We start from the raw sequence: 18,597 nt of genomic DNA, 5'->3' as shown, positions 1-18,597 counted from the left end.
CCTTTGAACCCCCTGGCGGTGAAATATGCAAACTACAATTGTAGACACCAGACATGATTATTGTGTCGTCCAAAAAGCAATCTGCTGCACACTTTCATTCCAACTCCCAATTCAGCTCAGTGCAATAAATGCAGTCATAGGAGGCCTTTTGAATATGAGCTCAATTGCCTTGGCGGCGGCGCAAAGTGCGATATAACTTTGTGCGGGGCTGAGACAGTTGTTTGAAGACTCTTTCTACTTTTTCATTTCATATATCAGAAATGGAGCTCTGCACTCCCACAGGTGCCGCATAACCTTGCTGCTCCTGCATTATACAACATTTTCCATTTATGTGCATGTTGACCCATATTTCTCCCACTGTGCTGTATACTCTCCGTATTGCTTTTATGATGTTGGCTTGGGTTGAAGCCTTTGTAAAATATGTCCGTTTTTTTTTTGCTATGTAGAATATGAATACACGACCAACAAGTAAGTAATGGGAGCTTTACAGCAATTTTCCCGCTTTTGCGTCTATTGTATTTTGAGTTGTGTTTGTACAGAATGGCTGTATTAATTATATGGCTTGAGCTTGGAACAAGAGTCTTATTTCAGCTGTGAAGACCATTTCGCTGTAAAATCTCTTGTTCTTCACGGCCCTCAAAAAAAACACACACACCAAAAACAAATGTTTCCCATCAACTTTATTATACAAATTCTCCGTAAGTCATTGTCGTATCCAAGGGGATCGATGTGTTAAATAATAACAAACCAAAACTAAAAAAAAAAATTTGTTTGAAACTTAGAATCATGAAAATAAAAAAATTTTTAGGCTACTGGACACCATTATTGTCCTTACAATTTTTACGTTTACTTTTGGCAATTATTTTTTGTTTGACATTTCAAGTGGCCATTAAGCATCCTCGCTCCAAATGAATTCATAATGGTTCAAAACACACACCATGTTCATTCATTTCTCTCTCAAAGAAAAAAAAGAAAAAAAAAAGAGTCCCTTACGTTCCTGTGTATTGTTAGTTAGCGCTCAGCGGCGAAAAAGATATACAGTAGTGTACCGTTGTAGCCACGCAGAAGGCCATGACAATAAGCAAGACTGCAAACGTTATGAGTTTGGCACTACACAATTCAGTAAATACTAACACAGAATTTGCTTTTTAATTCTCAAATTAATGAAGATATCACTCAAAATTGTTTTCTGATTGTACTAGCTATACAAAATACATTACTTGCACAAATTAGATTAAACCATTTAGAAAAATGCGAGAACATGAGATATGGCTTGTGAGAGTTTACAGACTTTGCTACAGACCCTTTGTGGCTCTATTCAAATTTAAAAACTAAAAATAAACTATTACTACTCTCTCTTTAATAGACCCTTCTCATGTGACGCCGGTACACATTGCTTTGTCTTACCTTCAGCTGTGTCACTTATATTCGCTAATTTAATAAGGCCTAAACAAATTAAGAAAGAAAGAAAAAAGAAAGAAAGAAAAAAAGAAAGAAAGAAAATGTGATATATAGACACAGATGTAACCGAACATGAGTAGGAAAACACACCACAGATGCTAAGATGCTAGTGGAGGCAGCATTGTGGCTAGCTGCTAGCAGACTATCATGCTAACCACCATGCAGCGTTGGGCTGGTATTTTTGTGTGGGTTTTGATATTTCTTATAACTCTAACGTGCTACTGTTGGTATTAAGAGGTGGATTAAGTTATGTTGGACACCACTGAAGGCCCCGGTGCCGAATACGCAGCCCGCCATTTTCCATTGATTGTTAGCCATTAGCCTGCTTAGCAAGCTCATGTGCTATCCCTTCTGCCACTACTAGCATCTTAAGCCGGCTACGCACACACACACTGACAATCAAATCAGGCCAAATATGATGAATTATATTTAAATATAGTTGCTAATTAATTTGATAATCGATTAGTCGACATCTTATTTGATTAGCAAATACAGAGCGGGAGTGGCGTATATGGCATCACTGTGAAAAGGGTCTATTTCCCTGAAAATATGCACTGATGTTTTTCCACCAGACCCTTGCCTGACAAAAACATGTCAAAAACATCACACATATAAAATGGAATCACAGGTTTTAAACTCGAGAGAATCAAACAAGAGACCTTTTCTCGTCTGGTGGCCGTTAAACCGCCCCATCCCAAACTACTACCCGACGTACTTTTTATAAACTTCAGTGTCAACCCTAGGCAATCGTATGAGATCAAGACGCCATAAGGCCGATGTCTAGGCACCGTACGTACAGCTAGAAACAAGAAAAAAAAATGACCTTAGAGTCCAGACGTACTAGAAATGCTTCTCAGAAGAATGGAACCAGGCATGCATCAAGGAACCACACGTATGGAACCAAATAGAACCTAATGAGGATGCTAAAAGTGATCCAAAAACAATAAACACTAAAACCCCACCAAGTAAATGGACATCACATCATAAGATAATCGTTGATAATAACCATAACAATTATAATAATCATCAATAAGAACACTCCATCATATTCATAACAACTACATTTAGCACTGCGTTATAGGAAGATTGTTCAAATGAAACCCGTGTCCTTTCGTGGAGAAAAGCCAGCGGTTGAATTCCCTTTGTCGTGAAAAACTGGAAGGGGGGGGGGGGTAATCATCCCTTCCGCAAAATATGAGGGGCCGGTTAGTCTATTTGTGCAAATTTCAGTCTGGAGTTGTGACTCTTTCAACTGTGCTCCGATTGCTCGTCTATCTTTTTTCCACATGAATACTCAATACGCAATGACGATATCGACACAAAATCAAGAGCATCGTATATGGACCACAGATATCACATACTACAGTGTGTAAGGATAGGATAGCCCTTAGTATTGATAAGCGTTGTTATTGATGTCTACCGGGGTTCGTTTTCTTCGGCGCGTTCGAACCCCAATGCGTTATGACACAGCGAGGTCTTTGCGTGGGAGAATGTTTGGAAAAGGGCTTCCTGGCCGTCCCGAGTCTCCTTGCCTGTACAGAATATCGCTCGCACGTTTGGAATCGGCGAAACGCTTTACAATGGTGATTGTCTGACCAGCTTCCTCTGTGGTATTTTTTTTTTCTCTTTGTATCTCCGTTAAAATGGCTTCGAAGGACATGTTGGGTACGTGCAACCTCTGCGACTATTCGTTTGTGCTCTGTTTAAATCCGTACAAAAACAAAAAGAAAAACATCATCTTCGGTTACATTAAAGCAAGTCGACTATTCTTACAAACAGAGCATATAAATAAGTCGACACACCCCTGTTCAAATGCCACATTTTTGGGATAGAAAAAAAAGAAAAAAGCTAAGATGATTTTAAAAAACAAACAAACATATTTATTTATTTTTTAAGGAAGTAGGAAAAAAAACACAGAACTTTATTTGGGGTTGACCAGAGGCACTTTAAAAGTTGGTAACATGACTACAGCCACATCCCCAGTTATGAGGGGGTGCACACTTATGCAACCACATGATCTCAGTTTATTTTTGGAAGAAATTTAGAAAAAAATTATCTTGCTCCCATTTTTTTGTATCACAAAAAAAAAACAGCATTTAAAAAGGGGTGTGTAGACTTTTAATACCCACTGTAATCATGGCTCTTGGTTATTTGGTAGCCCATTTGTTTTTGCGGTCAGCTCCTGATTTTAAGCAACGGGATGCTGTCGTCTTCTGATATTGTCCTTGACACTTTTTGGCAGCGCAAAGCGACGAGCGGTGAGACTTCCTCCTCTTAAGCTAAGGTCACATGGCAAACGAGGCAACCCGGGCGTCCCACTGTTCGGTGTCCGTCCGCACTTTGAATGCTCCGTCGTACCAGAAAGTGGGAGAAAAGTCAACTCTTGCTGACGGGAAGCAGCACGAGTCGGTTTCTCCCTGTGGCGAGGTCAGACCAATGTCTTGCTGCTCACCCACGAGAATCGTCTCGGTGATAAATCATTGCAGGCGAGGGCTGGCCAAGCGGGTCGTCGGCTCCGTTCTTGAAGAAATTCTCGATCCCACATGGTCTTCTTCTCTTTATCAGTCCTTGGATTCTGTATATTCTGAATGTGCTGTATATATAATCTAATATGGCTCCTGAGTGCTTTTTTTTTTTTTTTTTTTTCAAACCGTCAACTGTACATGTACTGCGTTATTCCACTCTACCGCTCTGTGCAAGTAATGGCACTGCTGTGTATATGGCAAAGATGGCAAATTCACTTACAAAATATGGCTGACGTATGCGATCACACAACTGGAGTGCTCCTAAGGTTTTTAAGAAGTGGTCGTATTGAAGCTGTTTCGCTATAGCGCTAATTAGGATAGCCTAAATATATACGCTACTCGCAAAAAAAGGTAGGGATTTTATTTGTCAGGTGAAATTTCAAGATGAACCTAAAATACACTATAACTTTATTTTCACTTTAAAGTCAGAATTCAGAGATTTAAGTCAGGAATTTCACTTTAAAGTCAGGATTTTCACTTTAAAGTCAGAATTCTGAAATTAAAGTCAGAATTTTCACTTTAAAGTCAGAATTCTGAGATTAAAGTCAAAATCCTGCCAACATTTTTTTTCACTTCACTGGCCCTAATCCTTTTTCGTACATTACATTTTTCATCCAAGAAGATTATTTTTTTGGGACGAAAGCAATTTGTGCAAAAACTCCAAAATAATCATAGTATTGTTCCTTTGCTGCTATCTTGTGGCAAATGTAGGCAAGTATAACCTCTTTCAATATCAAGAAACTGGAAGAGTCACAGAAAGGCATAGATGTCCTGGGAAATAATATATATATTTTTTAAACTGCTGTTAATTTTGCCGTTCAGCTATTTGTTTGAGAACAGCAAATTGTGCAAAAAGTAATGCATTCAAAAGTTTAGGGGTCAAATTAAGTTCACCTATGAAGGTTCAAGTGTATTTCCTGAAATTTCACCAAATACCTCTAACTTTTTTGGAGTAGTTAATGTTATACCGTAACAATATTATATTTGTGGCAGCTGTGAATCTATAGGTTAAATGCAGACGGGAGCTCCGGTCCCGTGCCGAGAGGTGAGCTCTACGTTAGGCACAACGCCCCCTCACACTGTTACCTCATTTTTGCTTCCTGTCCTGATCCCCTGACTGCCGCCGCCGCTCCCCCCAGACCCGCCGCCACCTCCGCTGCCACCCCCACCGCTACCGCCCCCGCCCGGGATGAAATGCAGCTGCTCGATGGTGTTCTGCCGTTTGCTCGCGAAAGCCATCCTGCGGTTGTGGCCCCCTAGCGTTCCCGTTCCCATGACGACGCCCGCCCCGGGCACCTCCCCCGCCCAGCCCATGCCCCCGCTGATGTGGCCGGTCATGCCCGGGTTCCTCTCCTGCTCTCTGCCGGACGTCGGGTGAGAGTTCATCTTGATCATGTGGTGCCGGTCCAGGGAAGGGGTGGCGCACACGTTCTGCTGGGATTGGGCTTTCTGTTGGCGGGGCAGGGTGGGGACGCCCCCTCCCGGGTGGGCGTACGGATCCATCACCCCAATCCCGCCCATCCTTTCCTCCAAGTGGTCTGGGGACATGAGGAGCCGGTCTTGCCTTTCCTGCCTGTCCTGCCTCTCCTGCCTGTCTTGCCTGTCTTGCCTGTCTTGCCTGTCCTGCCTGTCCTGCCTGTCCTGCCTGTCCTGCCTGTCTTGCCTGTCCTGCCTGTCCTGCCTGTCTTGGGGCTTGCGAGTGAGGGTCTGCGTGTTGGAGTTCTTACCGGAGGCAGCCATGGCTTTGTAGTACTGGTGCTGCTGGTTCTTGGAAAGACGGGACAGCGTGCCCGTGTTGCCGGGGACGTCGCCCATGTTGAGCAGCTGGTCGGTGGACTTCACCTTTCTTGGTTTGGAGAGGGTGTCGTAGTTGGGGTTGTACTGCGGCTCCGGCGGGTCCAGCGGGTACGGATTGGGAGTGGGCGAGGCGGGCATTCCGGGCGGCGGCGGCGGAATCCAGGGCCGGACCGCGTGCCTGGGGAGCGTTCCTCTCCCGCTGAGGGTATAGTCGCCGCCCCAGTGGAGGTGGTGCTGGGACGACTGAAGTGCCGGCTGGGCGGTGTGCGGGCGCCGCTTGGTGGTGCAGTAACCAGACGAGTACTCATCCAGACCTTTTTCTGAAAGCCAAAGGAAATTTCTCAGGATTGTTTATCAGCACACGATGACGCATCTCTCACGGGCAGAGATGGCAAATCCAGGTCCAGAAAGTAAAAACCCTGCCACAGTTTGGCTTTAGCCCCAGGTGCTAGCTAGCTAGTGTTAAAGTAGACAATATTAAGTATTGTACTCTTTGCGTGTTCAATTAACTGAATGGTGAGATCCTGGTGAAGAAGTCCCTTTGCAAAGGTATTTATTAATTACCAGAAGCTTCTGAGGACAAAAAGCTGATGACACTGAAGCCGTGTTCTATCAGGTTGTCTGTCTCTCCAACGTGGTACATCAATACTTATTCAGAATAGTGGGAGACTAGAAGTCTCCTCCCATCAGCCCACAACACAGTATAAACAAGAAAATCCCTCTCTCCTCCCTTCTGCAAGTTCAGCAAGTTCCCATAGCTATAAATCAGATTAGAGAAAAACAATCACACATCAGCCCGTCTCCTTCGGAAGAGACAGATACCAGACACATACACTCCCTTATTTTCTCAGGAGTGTGAGACACATAAAAATGCTATTCATTTAGCCATACTGAGTTAACTAAATCTAAAACGGCTAAAATATAATTTAAAACTGAAAAACAATGTTAATAACTTAACAATAGCTAGCTAGCTCCCTGGGTGCTTGTTTACCTGCGAGGGCTAGCACGAGGGGCTACTTTCTGGACCTGGATTGCTCACGGGTCAGGAGTGTCGCCGCTCGCCGTGTTTCGACCGCGATGGAGGGGGTCGGTGGGATGTTTGTTCTCACCTCAGGATAAAAATTACAAATAAAAATTCTGCACTTACCGAGCCGTTTGAGCGAGGAGTATCTGTTGAGTTCGGGCTTGGTGGCGCTCTCGTAGGAGGGGGGCAGCTGAGCCAGGTTGTGCAGGGAGTGGTGGAAGGCGGGCTGGGATTTGGTGTTGTTGTGTTTACTGGACAGTAAGGTGCCCCCCGCCGCCAGCTGAGCGTTGTTCATCCGAGGGGTGCGTTCTGCGAGAGGCCACGAGGGGGGAAAGGGTGTTAAATGAGATTTACTCCTCGGAGTATAAACCGCAGCAATATGATTGTTTGCTGCATGTATGTAGAAGCCAATCGTATTGAAGCAGCAGGACATGTCATGCCGAGAAGGCAAGTGGGATGTGGGATAATTACGCCTCATCAATCAGTATGTGGCACTAATATTTGTTCTTCTACGTAAAGGATAAAGCAGAGGTCACCAACGTGATGCCCGCTGGCCACCAAGTATCCCGCGGGTCTGTTTTAGAAATAGCTTACCAGTGGTGGGACATTGTGATTTTCTAGGAATTGTATAAAAGTGAAATACATATATAAAAATAATAATAATAAATACATCAATATAAAAACATATATATTAAAAAAAAAAAAAATTATGTTTAAAAATTTTTTTTTTTTAATTAATAAAAAAATATATTTGGGAAGATTTGCTTTTACCTTAAGAAGGCTGTTTCCACCAGTGGGATTTTTAAAAATAGTTTACCAGTGGTGGGACATTGTGAATTTCTAGGAATGTTATGGAAGTGATCATGTGAAAATAAATAAATAAATAATTATTTTAAGAAATGTTTTTTCATTTAAATATTTTTTTATTTTTTCAAAAAAATATTTTGGATGATTTTTGCTTTTACCCTAAGAAGGCTGTTTCCACCAGTGGGATTTTTGTTTTTTTGTTTGGGAAAAACATTTCTGACAGTTCTATACAGTATATCAGACCACCTTCATAGTCGGGCCCAACCCTAAGAAAGCAACATTTGAAACACAGTTGCATGAAGTCAATGTGGCGTTTAATGGTAATTTGAAAATGGACTTTATGAAGGTTTATAGGGGAAAAAAAAACCACTGCTGGACACCGGCTTCGAACATTAAAAAAGAAAAAAAAAATTTTTCTGAAGATTAAGAATCGTTTTCTTTCATTTTTGCCAATGGCAAAAGCAAACTTTTTACAGTAAAAAATTGAACTTTACCGATAGTGGCGGTGTGTTTGGGGCTGGAGCCTGACGTGTGGATAAAATTGTGCTGCAGGTTGCCCACTGTAATTAAAAGAACACAATGCTTCATCATCAGCTCACAACAGTTTTTAAATGTCATCCAACCAAAAGATAATTTTTTTCAAGCACGCTCGACATCCTCTCAGAGCTTTTTCAAGTGATTGCGTCATGAATGGCAAATTATCATCTTAAATAATCACAGTGTTGCAAACCTTTTGCTTGTTGAAAAACACGTTTCGTTGTTTGTTTTTTTTAAACAATGCTACAATGAGATTGTAATTGAAAGACAAAACAATGATGTATTTTCCACACACATTACAGTATGAGCATCTATCGTACAATTTAGTACTCCTGTTAAAAAAAGGTCATTAAAACAACAAAAGTGAGTGTTTGCCTACGCTTTTTTTTTTTTTTTGTTAAAAAGCAGACATTCACACATTCCGTCGGCAACACAGACAATAAAGTTGTGCTTTAGTGCTATAAAAAGCCCTCCATGCACCCTCACGTCTGTTGTCCTTGCTGGGCAGTCCCGGGGCGTACTGGTTTTTCGGAGCTCTCCCCAGCGTCCCCTGGCCGTCGCCCACCGTCAGAGCCACGCTGTTGTTCCTCTCGTCCTGCTGAACCGGATTGGACTGGTGCCGCAGCATGTCCACCAGTGCTCTACAGTGGTGGAGAGCGGTTGAGAGACGTCACTTCATAATATGAGCTTTTTTTTTTCAGAGTAAAAAGCGAATCAAGCATCTGTCGAGGTTTACCAACCTGGCTTACAAAAGGTATTAAATACAGTTTTTAGGAAAAATAAATAAAACTCTGTCTGGTACTTCTGGTATAAAATGTTCTAGGCTAGATTTAGTATCTGGGCTTTTTCGCTTGAAATGTTATAAAAAGCAACCCCAGTCTGCTCTTGCATTGTAACCCTTCTGCAAGAAGTTTATAGTAGTTGTACAAATGATCAATAATTCAACATTTTTTAGCAGAACTCAAACCCCAAAATCAAATTTTGCTTGGGGCCCTGTGGAGGCGTGGGCCATCTCGGGTCATTTCCGTGGATATTGGAATGGATTGGAAAACTATTGTGAGGATAGAAGGCTTTGGAGCATTTCAAAAAAGGTTTGCCAGAAAATACTCATACAAACCAATGCAATCGGATTTTATTCAATGGGCAACTTTGGTTTATGTTTAAAACCCTTTTAATACTATTATCATAGCAGTCCGCCTGTTTTTATTGTTTGTTTGTTTTGTTTTTTTTTGGGGGGGGGGGGGGGGGGTTCTCACGACGTAAAGCTCCGCTCCTCCGCCTTCAGATACGTTGCGAGCGCAAACGGTTCCGTGGATAAGTTGATTATGATTTGTAAGACATGCGTCATCTCCTGTCTCCTGCGTCACTCTCCTCTATGACACGGCGCTTCCCCCTCCCCCACACATGAAAATCTGCTAGCTACCGTAATGTATGTGGAATCGATGCAAAGCTCTGCTTCTCCGCTCTCAAAAAACCGTTGGAATTACGTTGCTAGCACAAATAGTTCCGGAGTTACGGTACTTTGAAGTTACTCCTCTCGATGACGCCAGACTTCCCCCTCCTCCACACGTGACCTTCTACCGTAAAGATGAAAATGTCGTCTTCCGTCTTTCTTTCTTTTTTTTTTAAAAAATCTTTACCAGATAAAAATGCACGAAGTGCCTCTCGCTGTTCAAATTCAACAAGGAAACGGTGAGTAATTCTGCGAGAACGTCATTAATTGCAGCGTCTATTCGTCTATTAGGTGTGTTCCCCCCCCCCTCCATCTGCGCTTATTGGTTTCGTCCCGCCTTAAACAACGCCTGATTGGTCAGACCTAAATAGGTCGGCTGCAACCGTATTAGCGGAGCGGTACAAGATGTATTCACCGGACTTTGTGAACTCACAAATATCGCGAAAATTCAGCTTGCTGGCTAGGTTACCAGAAAATAAAAAAAAATAAAAAATTATCCAATAAATCAACCAAAACAGCAATAGTTGCACCAAAACAATTGTATGTTCATTATGTACTGTATTAAGATGTAACAGAATAACCCAAATATCCAGTTAAGCCTCAATAATTTATTTGGAAAGGGAGCTGAAATTAATATTTTCTTAATAATAATAATAATAATATAATAATATCTCCCTGACATAGGTTTAGGCCTAAAATATTTCTAAAATAATAAATGAAGTAATAAAAAAAAAAACTACAACTCCAAGGCACTTATTTATGCATATATAATTTTTTAATTATACAGTGAGAATGTGCTTTGTTTCTGCACTCCAAACTACCACAACAATTAACCCACTGTGAAATAAATCGTTTTCTGACTGCGTCAATCGATACTGCACATGATTATCTTTCGATCTGTCCTGGGTCCCATTAGATTGTGCAGGTAACAAAATGTCCGCTTCGTGTATATATAAACCGTATATTGGCAATACTGTTGGTTTACATAGAGTGCAACATACGAGCTGAAAGGCCCAGAGGAGTTTACAGCAGCCTCTCGCACTTTCCAGCTGATGACTAAGAGAATTATTGTGAAGGCAGAACGATGAATCTGGGCCATTCATTGAGTCCTGAAAATCTCATTTCTTCACATCATACATACGCGGATGTGTGGAATAGCCAGAGGTGGCAAAAGTTCTCACACTCTGTACTTAGTGGCGGTATTGATACTTGTTTAAAAAAAATAAAAATTACTCTGGTAAAAGTAGAAGTAGTGATTCAACTCATGCATAAGTAAAAGTACATCTACTGAAGTATAAAAGTAATTCATTATTTTTATATACAATAGCCATTTTGATACCTGTATGTGTTTTTACAGATTAGTCGGGAGAGTTAGTGACGAGCAGAAACTGGCGCTTTTTAGGCTGGCACAAGACAACGCATTCGCCGTGCATCATTCTTATCGCTAACAACTTTAAACTTAAATAAGGCCATGGATGGGGATGATGTGGCTTATTTTGCTCCATGTCAATGCTGTCCCTATAATATTCCTACCCAAGACCTCGAGATCACGATCAATTCAGATCTGAACCGCAATTGATTTAAGTAACAAGCAAAAAAACACAAAAAAAACCAGCCTTAAAATAATGTATAAAGCGCGTCATGAAATTTGACCAAATAACATGCAAATCGGATTTTTTTGAAAAAGGGAAAGTGAGTACAAATTAAGAGGAACAGATATTTTTTCCAAACCTAAAAAAAAAAAAAAAAAAAAAAAAAGAACTTGTGGAACAATCTGGACTGTAAAACTAAATCATATCAGTCTATTTGTATTATTTTAAAAATGTATGAAAGCACTATTACTGGAAAAATATATTCAGCATAAGGTCATGCTGTTGAATTATTTTGCGTAATTGTTACTTTGAAAGCGTCTCGTCTGTTTGCTGTCATTTATTTGGTGTTGATTCGGGGCAGATATCACAAATTTGACTTCTTTCTGTCCCCTTTCATTTGTTCTTTGTTGCGTCGCCATGTTTGTTTACCTCTGTTTGTGCATTCCAGCCAGACATACAGACTTATACAATACATACGCGAATGTGTGTACGTGTGTGTATACATGTGTGGCATTTTCACCGTAAAGATAGAAAATAATGCAAAAACGCTGCAGACAAATCAAAATATATTCAAGGTAGGCTTGCTTAGTGGCAACATAAGATGGCCGCCACGCATACAAGTAGTAGTAGTAGTAGTGCACTTAAAAGACCAAGAATCCTTGCGGATAGAGAATGCGCACAACACAAATCCGACACATGTTTATAAAACCAAGTATTCAGGTTCAAAAAGGGGTTATTTATAAATCGGAATAAGAGCATATTCGGGTTTTTTGCGCAGTTATTAGTTGGGTTTCCATTCACCCGTTTTTATTCGAATTTTCAAGACATGCGAAAATAAAACTGAACGCTAGAAATTTGAAAAAGGGCTTGAAATTTGCTAAAAAGTGTTTACGTTCAGAGAAGGTGGATTTTGAAGCATATCGAAAAAAGGAAAATGCAAATTTTGGCTATGGAAAAAATATGTTAAATGTTTTCAATTTAAGATGGAAAACAGCAAAGAATGGCTACAGTTTATCAAGAATTACAAAAGCAAACTCATACGATGTCATCGCACGGCGCAGTCGCCTCCTGGTCTTCTTCTTTTAAATTACCGGTGGATCACATCTCTATAGTGTATACTGCCACCTACAGTGGCGGAGTCCTCTCTCAAAATTCCCAAAAGAAGAACAGATGAAGAAGAACGTGTCCGTTTTGCACATATTCAGTCAATTTGCTTCAAAAATTCGAAACAATTGGATGTAAAGCTGACTAATGAGAAAGCAATAGAGAGATCGTTAGAAGGCGATAGAAGCGAGAGAAAGTGGGTGAAGAAAATCGATCGAAAGAGAAAGATTGATATATTCTGACCTTGGCATATTGAGGTCCCTCTGAATGGCTTCGTGCTGGACCTTGTTGAAGACCACCTTGATGCCGACGGCCACCGCCACCATGAACACCACCACGCCTCCGATCACGAAGCCCGTGTTGTGGCTCTGCTGCCTGAGGGGGTCGTACTCCGGGTCGGGGCCCAGCTCCTCTTCGGTGATCAAGGCGTTGGACTCGGTCTTGGCCCAGGCGGGCGAGTCATAGTTCCTGCAAATGTCCTGGTCCAGCTGCCGGTTCCGGTCGGGGCAGCAGAAGCGGTAGTGGCACGTCCCGCAGCAGTAGATGAACGTGTCCTTGGTGCAGTTGAACGAGTTGTCGAAGTGTCCCATCACATCGTAGTAACCCTGACACACGTCCATCCACACGTCGATGAGGCGCGGGGCCACCTGGGCGGCGCCCAGGGGCGGGGCCAAGGCCTCGGACGACGTCACGTTCTTGGGGAACATCATTTGGGCCATGGGTTTCGGGGGCGCCTCCAGGACTCCCTCTGGCGGGCTTTCGGGAACTTTCTTGGGGACTTTGGGACGGCTCCGGAGGGCATCCAGGCGCGGGATCGAGGGGTCGGGCTGTGTGGAGGCCGGGGCGGAAGACGACGGGATCACGTACTCCCCGTTTGTATGCGGGATGGTAAGCAGGAAGATCAAGGCGAGGATGCGGAGATTGTTTGTGGGCGTCATTTTTACATGACTATGAACGGCGCTTTTTGTTGTGCAGGTTTTAGCTCAGCTTCCGAAAGCGTACTTGTGAAAATCCGCAATCTAACAGCAGCTTCATTCAGAAAAGCTGGCGAGATCAAATTTGGCCACGGGGAAAAAAAAGGGGTCAGGGTCGAACACTCCTAGCAGGGAGCTTTTATTTCCGAGGGTTGCTAATGGCTTTGGAGCGGGAAAGTCTAACGCGCACGAATTCTCCAGCGAAGCTTTTCAGTCTCGATGAGACTCGGCCTGGAAAAAGAGATCAATTGAAGGTTCGAGGCCGTCTTTTTACATTCCTGCACTGATGGCGGCAATTTTTTTTTTGTCTTCAAATGTAAACGTTATCATCCGTTTTGTTCCGCGAGTACGGTTTGGCACATTGAAAAGTAGGCACTGTTTGATGTCTCGTCAGCACATCGTAAACACGGACTGTCACTCGCGGCGTGACTTAAGGGGAGCCCGCGGGAGACTCCCCCCGTCGTACTAACTCTTCCTCGGGCATATCTATAGATAACACGCCGTACTTTTATCTCTTGCTTTTTTTTTTTATATTCCGGGGATTGGATTAGCGCGTGTTGACGCTGGCCTGGCACAGGCTGTAACTGTGATGGGGTGCTGGTGGGTGATAATGAGGGAGCTTTTAAGTGCGAGGATGAAGACGAGGACGAGGAAGAGGAAGATGCTACTGCAGGAAATTAGGAGTAAGCACAAACCGAGGAAATGCGAGAGGCATCGCAAGCGACGACTTCTGCCGTTTTTTCCGCGCTCCAAATTGCCAATCCCATTTAAACTGGGGTGACTAATTAACCGCGCGATGAATGATGTCTCGTTTCGAAAAAATAAAAAAATAAAAAAAATCCGAAGGGAGAGAAATTATCCCTGAACGAATCTCACTTTTGTGGAGAAATATGTAAATGCCTGAAAGTTATTGTGTTGGAGGTGCCAGCAAATAATAAGACGGTGGCAGATCCGTCTCCCACTGGAGAAAAAATATAATTACATGTAATTTTGAAAAATGTGTGGCAGAGAACAGAGGCACATATGGATGGGGATGGGGGGGGGGGGGCTGGAAGCTTTTGAAGGGGTGTTCGGGGGCCAAAACGGTTTGATGGAGAGAGCTCTCCGGAAGGGGGTCCGCTGGAATACAAAAACAAAAGATGAAGTGATTAGCGACAAACAGGGCTATTGAAATTCAATTCCAATTTCAATTATTATACTCCTATATAACTACTAAATTGGCATAATCGTAAACCAAAAAATATATACATTAATACAAATTTTGAGTTGTTTAAATTGATATATTTTCACTTTTTATTTTAAAATGACTCATTTAATAAATCTTGTTTGGTCCAAACTTTTATAATTATAGTGTTTCAAATAATTGTATTTGTCTTAACAGTTTTTTCTTGTTTTGTACCAAAAAATAATCATTTGAACAATCGTGATTTCAATTATTACCTAAATAATTGTGGTAATAATTTTTTCCATAATCGAGCAGCCCTAGCAACAAGCAGGCCCCGTCCCTGGACATAGGCGAACTAGGTGGTTGCCTAGGGCGCCATCGAGTGGAGGGGTGCAAAAAAAATATATATATATATAAAAAATATTTGTTTCCCAAAAACAATGACAATGAAAGGGTCCAAGCCCTCATGTGCTACATTAAGAAAGCAGCAAAAGGGGGGAGGAAGAAAAACAGCCCCAGGGTAGAGTCTTGTACGTCATCATTGTCTATAAAAAAATAAACATGAAAATAGTGTTAGCTTCTTAGCTTAGCTATGCTACTCTGTGCACCAAAGCGAAGCTTGCTGGCTTTAAAATAAAGCAGTCAGTCCAGTCCAGATACCTGCAAATAGATTTGCATTAGGGGTGTCAGGTGGATTATTATTTTTTAACCGTAATTAACCGCATGACTTCAAGAGTTAACTCACGATACGCGCAACTTTTTTATCTGTTCTAAATGTACAATAAAATATTTTTTTCTAAGTTGTCATGCTCCTGTTAACATAAAAGTGAAAACAATGTTAAACTAATACAAATATGATGGCACATTTTAGTGATTGATACAGCAATTTCATAATGATTAATACAATTGAGTTAAAATTAAAAAGATGTACAGTACTGTAAAAGTCATTTTTCTGCCACTAGATGGCATAATTGCATTTGTAAAACATTGGTGACAGCTCAGTGCATTTTTCTTTTCATATTAAGAGATATCTCATCTTTAACATTAAGTAACTAATTGTGAAATTCTGCACATTTTTTAAAAATTGTAAAACACAACTTGATCTGAGTTTCCACAAATATATGCATCATTAGAAAATGCATGACTGCCAAATTTTGACGTGGACGCGTCTGCTGCGTTACGACTGGAATTCCCCCGGTACAGGCTTTCCCAATAAGGGGCGGTCATAAATTGGCGTTAATTTTTTTTTTCTGTGGTGTTAAAGGAATTTTAAATTAACTCAAAATGAACGCACTCATTTTGACACCCCTAATTTGCATAAATCATCGTTTCACATAACCATGTGACTTTTTTATTTGTAGTTTGTGAAATGTGGTACTTTATGTGGTGTGCTATTAAATAGTACTTCTTTATTTATTGCCATGCAAGGGGGGAAAGGGGGAAGGGGGGGGGCAATCTGCACGTTGTCCTAGGTCACCAAAATCACTTAGGGCCGGCCCTGATAGACAAAGAAGTTTAAACAGAGGGAAAAAAATGCAGCCAGGGAATGGATTGAAAGGAGCACAAAAGCGAGGCGAGAAGGAAGAGCCAGAGGTATAGGAGCAAGAGAGACGACCGTGAGTGGGAGGGCGGCGTGTGGGTGGCTGGCTACACAATCAAGTACATTTTATCCCAGCACTTAACAGCACAGCACAGCACAGAGCTGCAACATTAGGACACACGTATGCATCGCCAAATGACCGCCACCGTGTTGGTGCATGCCGCAAAGTGAAAGGCCATCCATTCCTGAACACCTCTTTACAGTCAGCCTTTGCTGTCGTTTCTCTCTCTCTCTCTCTCTCTCTCTCTCTCTCCTTTTTCTTTCTGCCCTTCTCTCGCTTTCTCTCAGATTCCGTGCGTGGGTTGAGGCAGCTAACTCTCTCAGAATAGCACTGCAGCGCTGTCTGTGTGATGGGGAAGGGAAAGGAACACCAATACAATCGGAACCCATGGGCAAAAAAAAACAAACCAAAAAAAAAAATAACAGATCAAAATCCATTTTTCTGAGACTAGTCACCTTCAAGTGAAAGATTTTTCGCAAGTGTAGCTTCATGTGGATTCCACGTTTTTGTTCTAAAAAGCATCACTTGGTCCGGCGGCCTCCAGCGAAATCACACTGAGGCATTGCAGCAAGGAAGGGGGGGCGGGGGGTGGGGCGTAATGGCACACATTGACAAGCGTGAACATGCATAGTTACGACAACAACAACAACACAAAAAAAAAGGATAAAACACCAAAAAGGCATTAAAAACGCTTCTGCGCGAGTGAGCCGCACCCACCGAGCGTCACTTTTGGTGCGAGTGCATTGCAACAGGTGCTTGTGGCCAAAGCACAAAATGCACGGAAAACATTCAGCCATTACAAACACGATTGCGTGACATCGGAGATTTAATTAAAAACCACAACACCGTGGCGTGTTTTTCTTTTTAATTCTTTTTTTTTTTTTTTTTTTTTTCGCTGCTGCGCAACGATAGTGACTGACGTGCACATCGATTTACCCCCCCCCCCCCTCCTCACCGACACATTAATTAGTTGTAACTTGTAACGGTGAAATGGACATGACTTGCATGTAGCTGCTTGCTCGCTCACTCGCCTGCTCGCCTGCTTGCTGCTGCGAGTGCGTGGGTGTATCCTCGCCGGTGTGTCTGCTTCTTCGCGTTGCCCTTAATATCATAATTTTCATTATACGCGTGCACGTGCACTCATTTGATTCGGTCATGTATTTTTTTTTTGAGGGGGTGGGGGGGTGAAATAAACATACTCGCTCGTGAAAAAGGAGCATGCACGTGTTTGTAAAGGGGAAAAAAAAAGTGATGAAGCAGATGAAAAAAAACTCACAATAACATGCGCTTGGATATTAAATATGCTAATTTGAGAGGGAAGAAACAAAAGTGCATTGTCGTGTCTTACCTGTGCGCCGCTGCGTGAGGTTTGACGCTGGAGTCTGCGCACTCAACCTCCGCGTCTCTCACTCAGACAGGCAGCCTGTTGTTATTAGACCCGCAGATGATCCGGATCCCGGAATCCTGGATACTGGATCTGGACCGGCAGCTAGACCACCTGTTTTTTTTCCCCCCGTTCTTTTCTACCCCTTGTGTTGTTTAATTAGAATGAACAAGTGTCGCAGGTCTCCTTCGTCCTCGTTCTTGATAAATCCACGCACACGCACGGCATATAGGGAAGAGGAGGGGGCGGGTGGCTTAGTGGGGAGAGAGGGGGGGGGGGGTCACTCAGCACCAGCAGACGAGATGTTCTGAGATGTTCTCACACATGTCATCTGGAACATTCCGATTGAGAAGAAAGCCCACAACTTTTCGTCGAAGCGATGTTGCCGCTTGTGATTGAACCTGCTGCTGATGAGACTCTCAACTCTCCTCATCCGAGCTGATTAGGCGCCTTCTCATCCCTCCTGTTTTAATCACTGGAAGAAGCAGAAAGCGGCAAAGAAGTTTTTAATTGGAGCGGCAACCGGCAGAAGCGTGATCAGCCTCCGGTGAATGTGCGAGGGGGGGGAAAAAAAAGAGAAGGAGAGGAAGGAGATAGGGAGGGGAGGGGGAGAGGAGACATAGAAACATGGTTGCCAAGGCAACAGTGTCATTATGTTGGTGGCAATTATGAAAGCGATGAAACCAGAGGAGGGAGGGGGAGAGATTGGCCGAAAAAAAAAAAGAAAAAAAAGCGTGAATACACTAGTCACTTGCATGGATGAATTATCAGGAGACTTTGTGACGGATAAATGTGTGCCGTTTGTGTGTGTGGGGGGGGGGGGGGCATGGTGGGTCGCATATGGTCTCTGTAATGGTGCATGAATGAAAGTGCTTTTGTGCATTTGTTGTTGCACAAATGCAAGGACAAGCGCAAGAGAAATTGCAAAGAAAATGTGCAATGCGGTGCGATAGTGGTGAGCAAGTCTGCCTCGCAGTTCTGACCCCCCCCCCCCCCCCCCCCCCCCCCCCCACCCCCCGGTTTCTTCCCAAATACATTTTAAATGCATTCAAGAATCGAAGTCAGGAGTTTGTTTTAATTACAGGCTACATTTGGTTTTCCTCGTTATTGTGACAATCATCCTTTTTTAATTGTCCTTATTAGGGTCACAGGTCCACAGCAAATACATACACA

The 18,597-nt window shown here is 42.7% G+C and overlaps 1 protein-coding gene across 1 annotated transcript; it reads right to left on the bottom strand.

Annotated features, from left to right (window-relative positions):
- Positions 1-663: 663 nt before the first annotated feature.
- On the bottom strand, positions 664-17,999 carry shisa7a (shisa family member 7a). The gene is made up of 6 exons (XM_086078354.1): positions 17,389-17,999; positions 12,544-14,393; positions 8,638-8,792; positions 8,109-8,174; positions 6,931-7,116; positions 664-6,103 (listed from the first exon to the last, which is right to left on the bottom strand). Exons 2-6 carry the CDS (start codon positions 13,236-13,238, stop codon positions 5,061-5,063), a joined length of 2,145 nt encoding a protein of 714 aa, XP_085934480.1. The 5' UTR covers positions 13,239-14,393; positions 17,389-17,999; the 3' UTR covers positions 664-5,060.
- Positions 18,000-18,597: the final 598 nt, after the last annotated feature.

The sequence above is a fragment of the Leptonotus elevatus genome, chromosome 6 (assembly GCF_054856555.1).
Source record: "Leptonotus elevatus isolate MCC_2025b chromosome 6, RoL_Lele_1.0, whole genome shotgun sequence".
Taxonomy (NCBI): Eukaryota; Metazoa; Chordata; class Actinopteri; order Syngnathiformes; family Syngnathidae; genus Leptonotus; species Leptonotus elevatus.
Note: the sequence above shows the minus strand (reverse complement) of the source record. Positions and strands in the feature narration are given on the sequence as shown.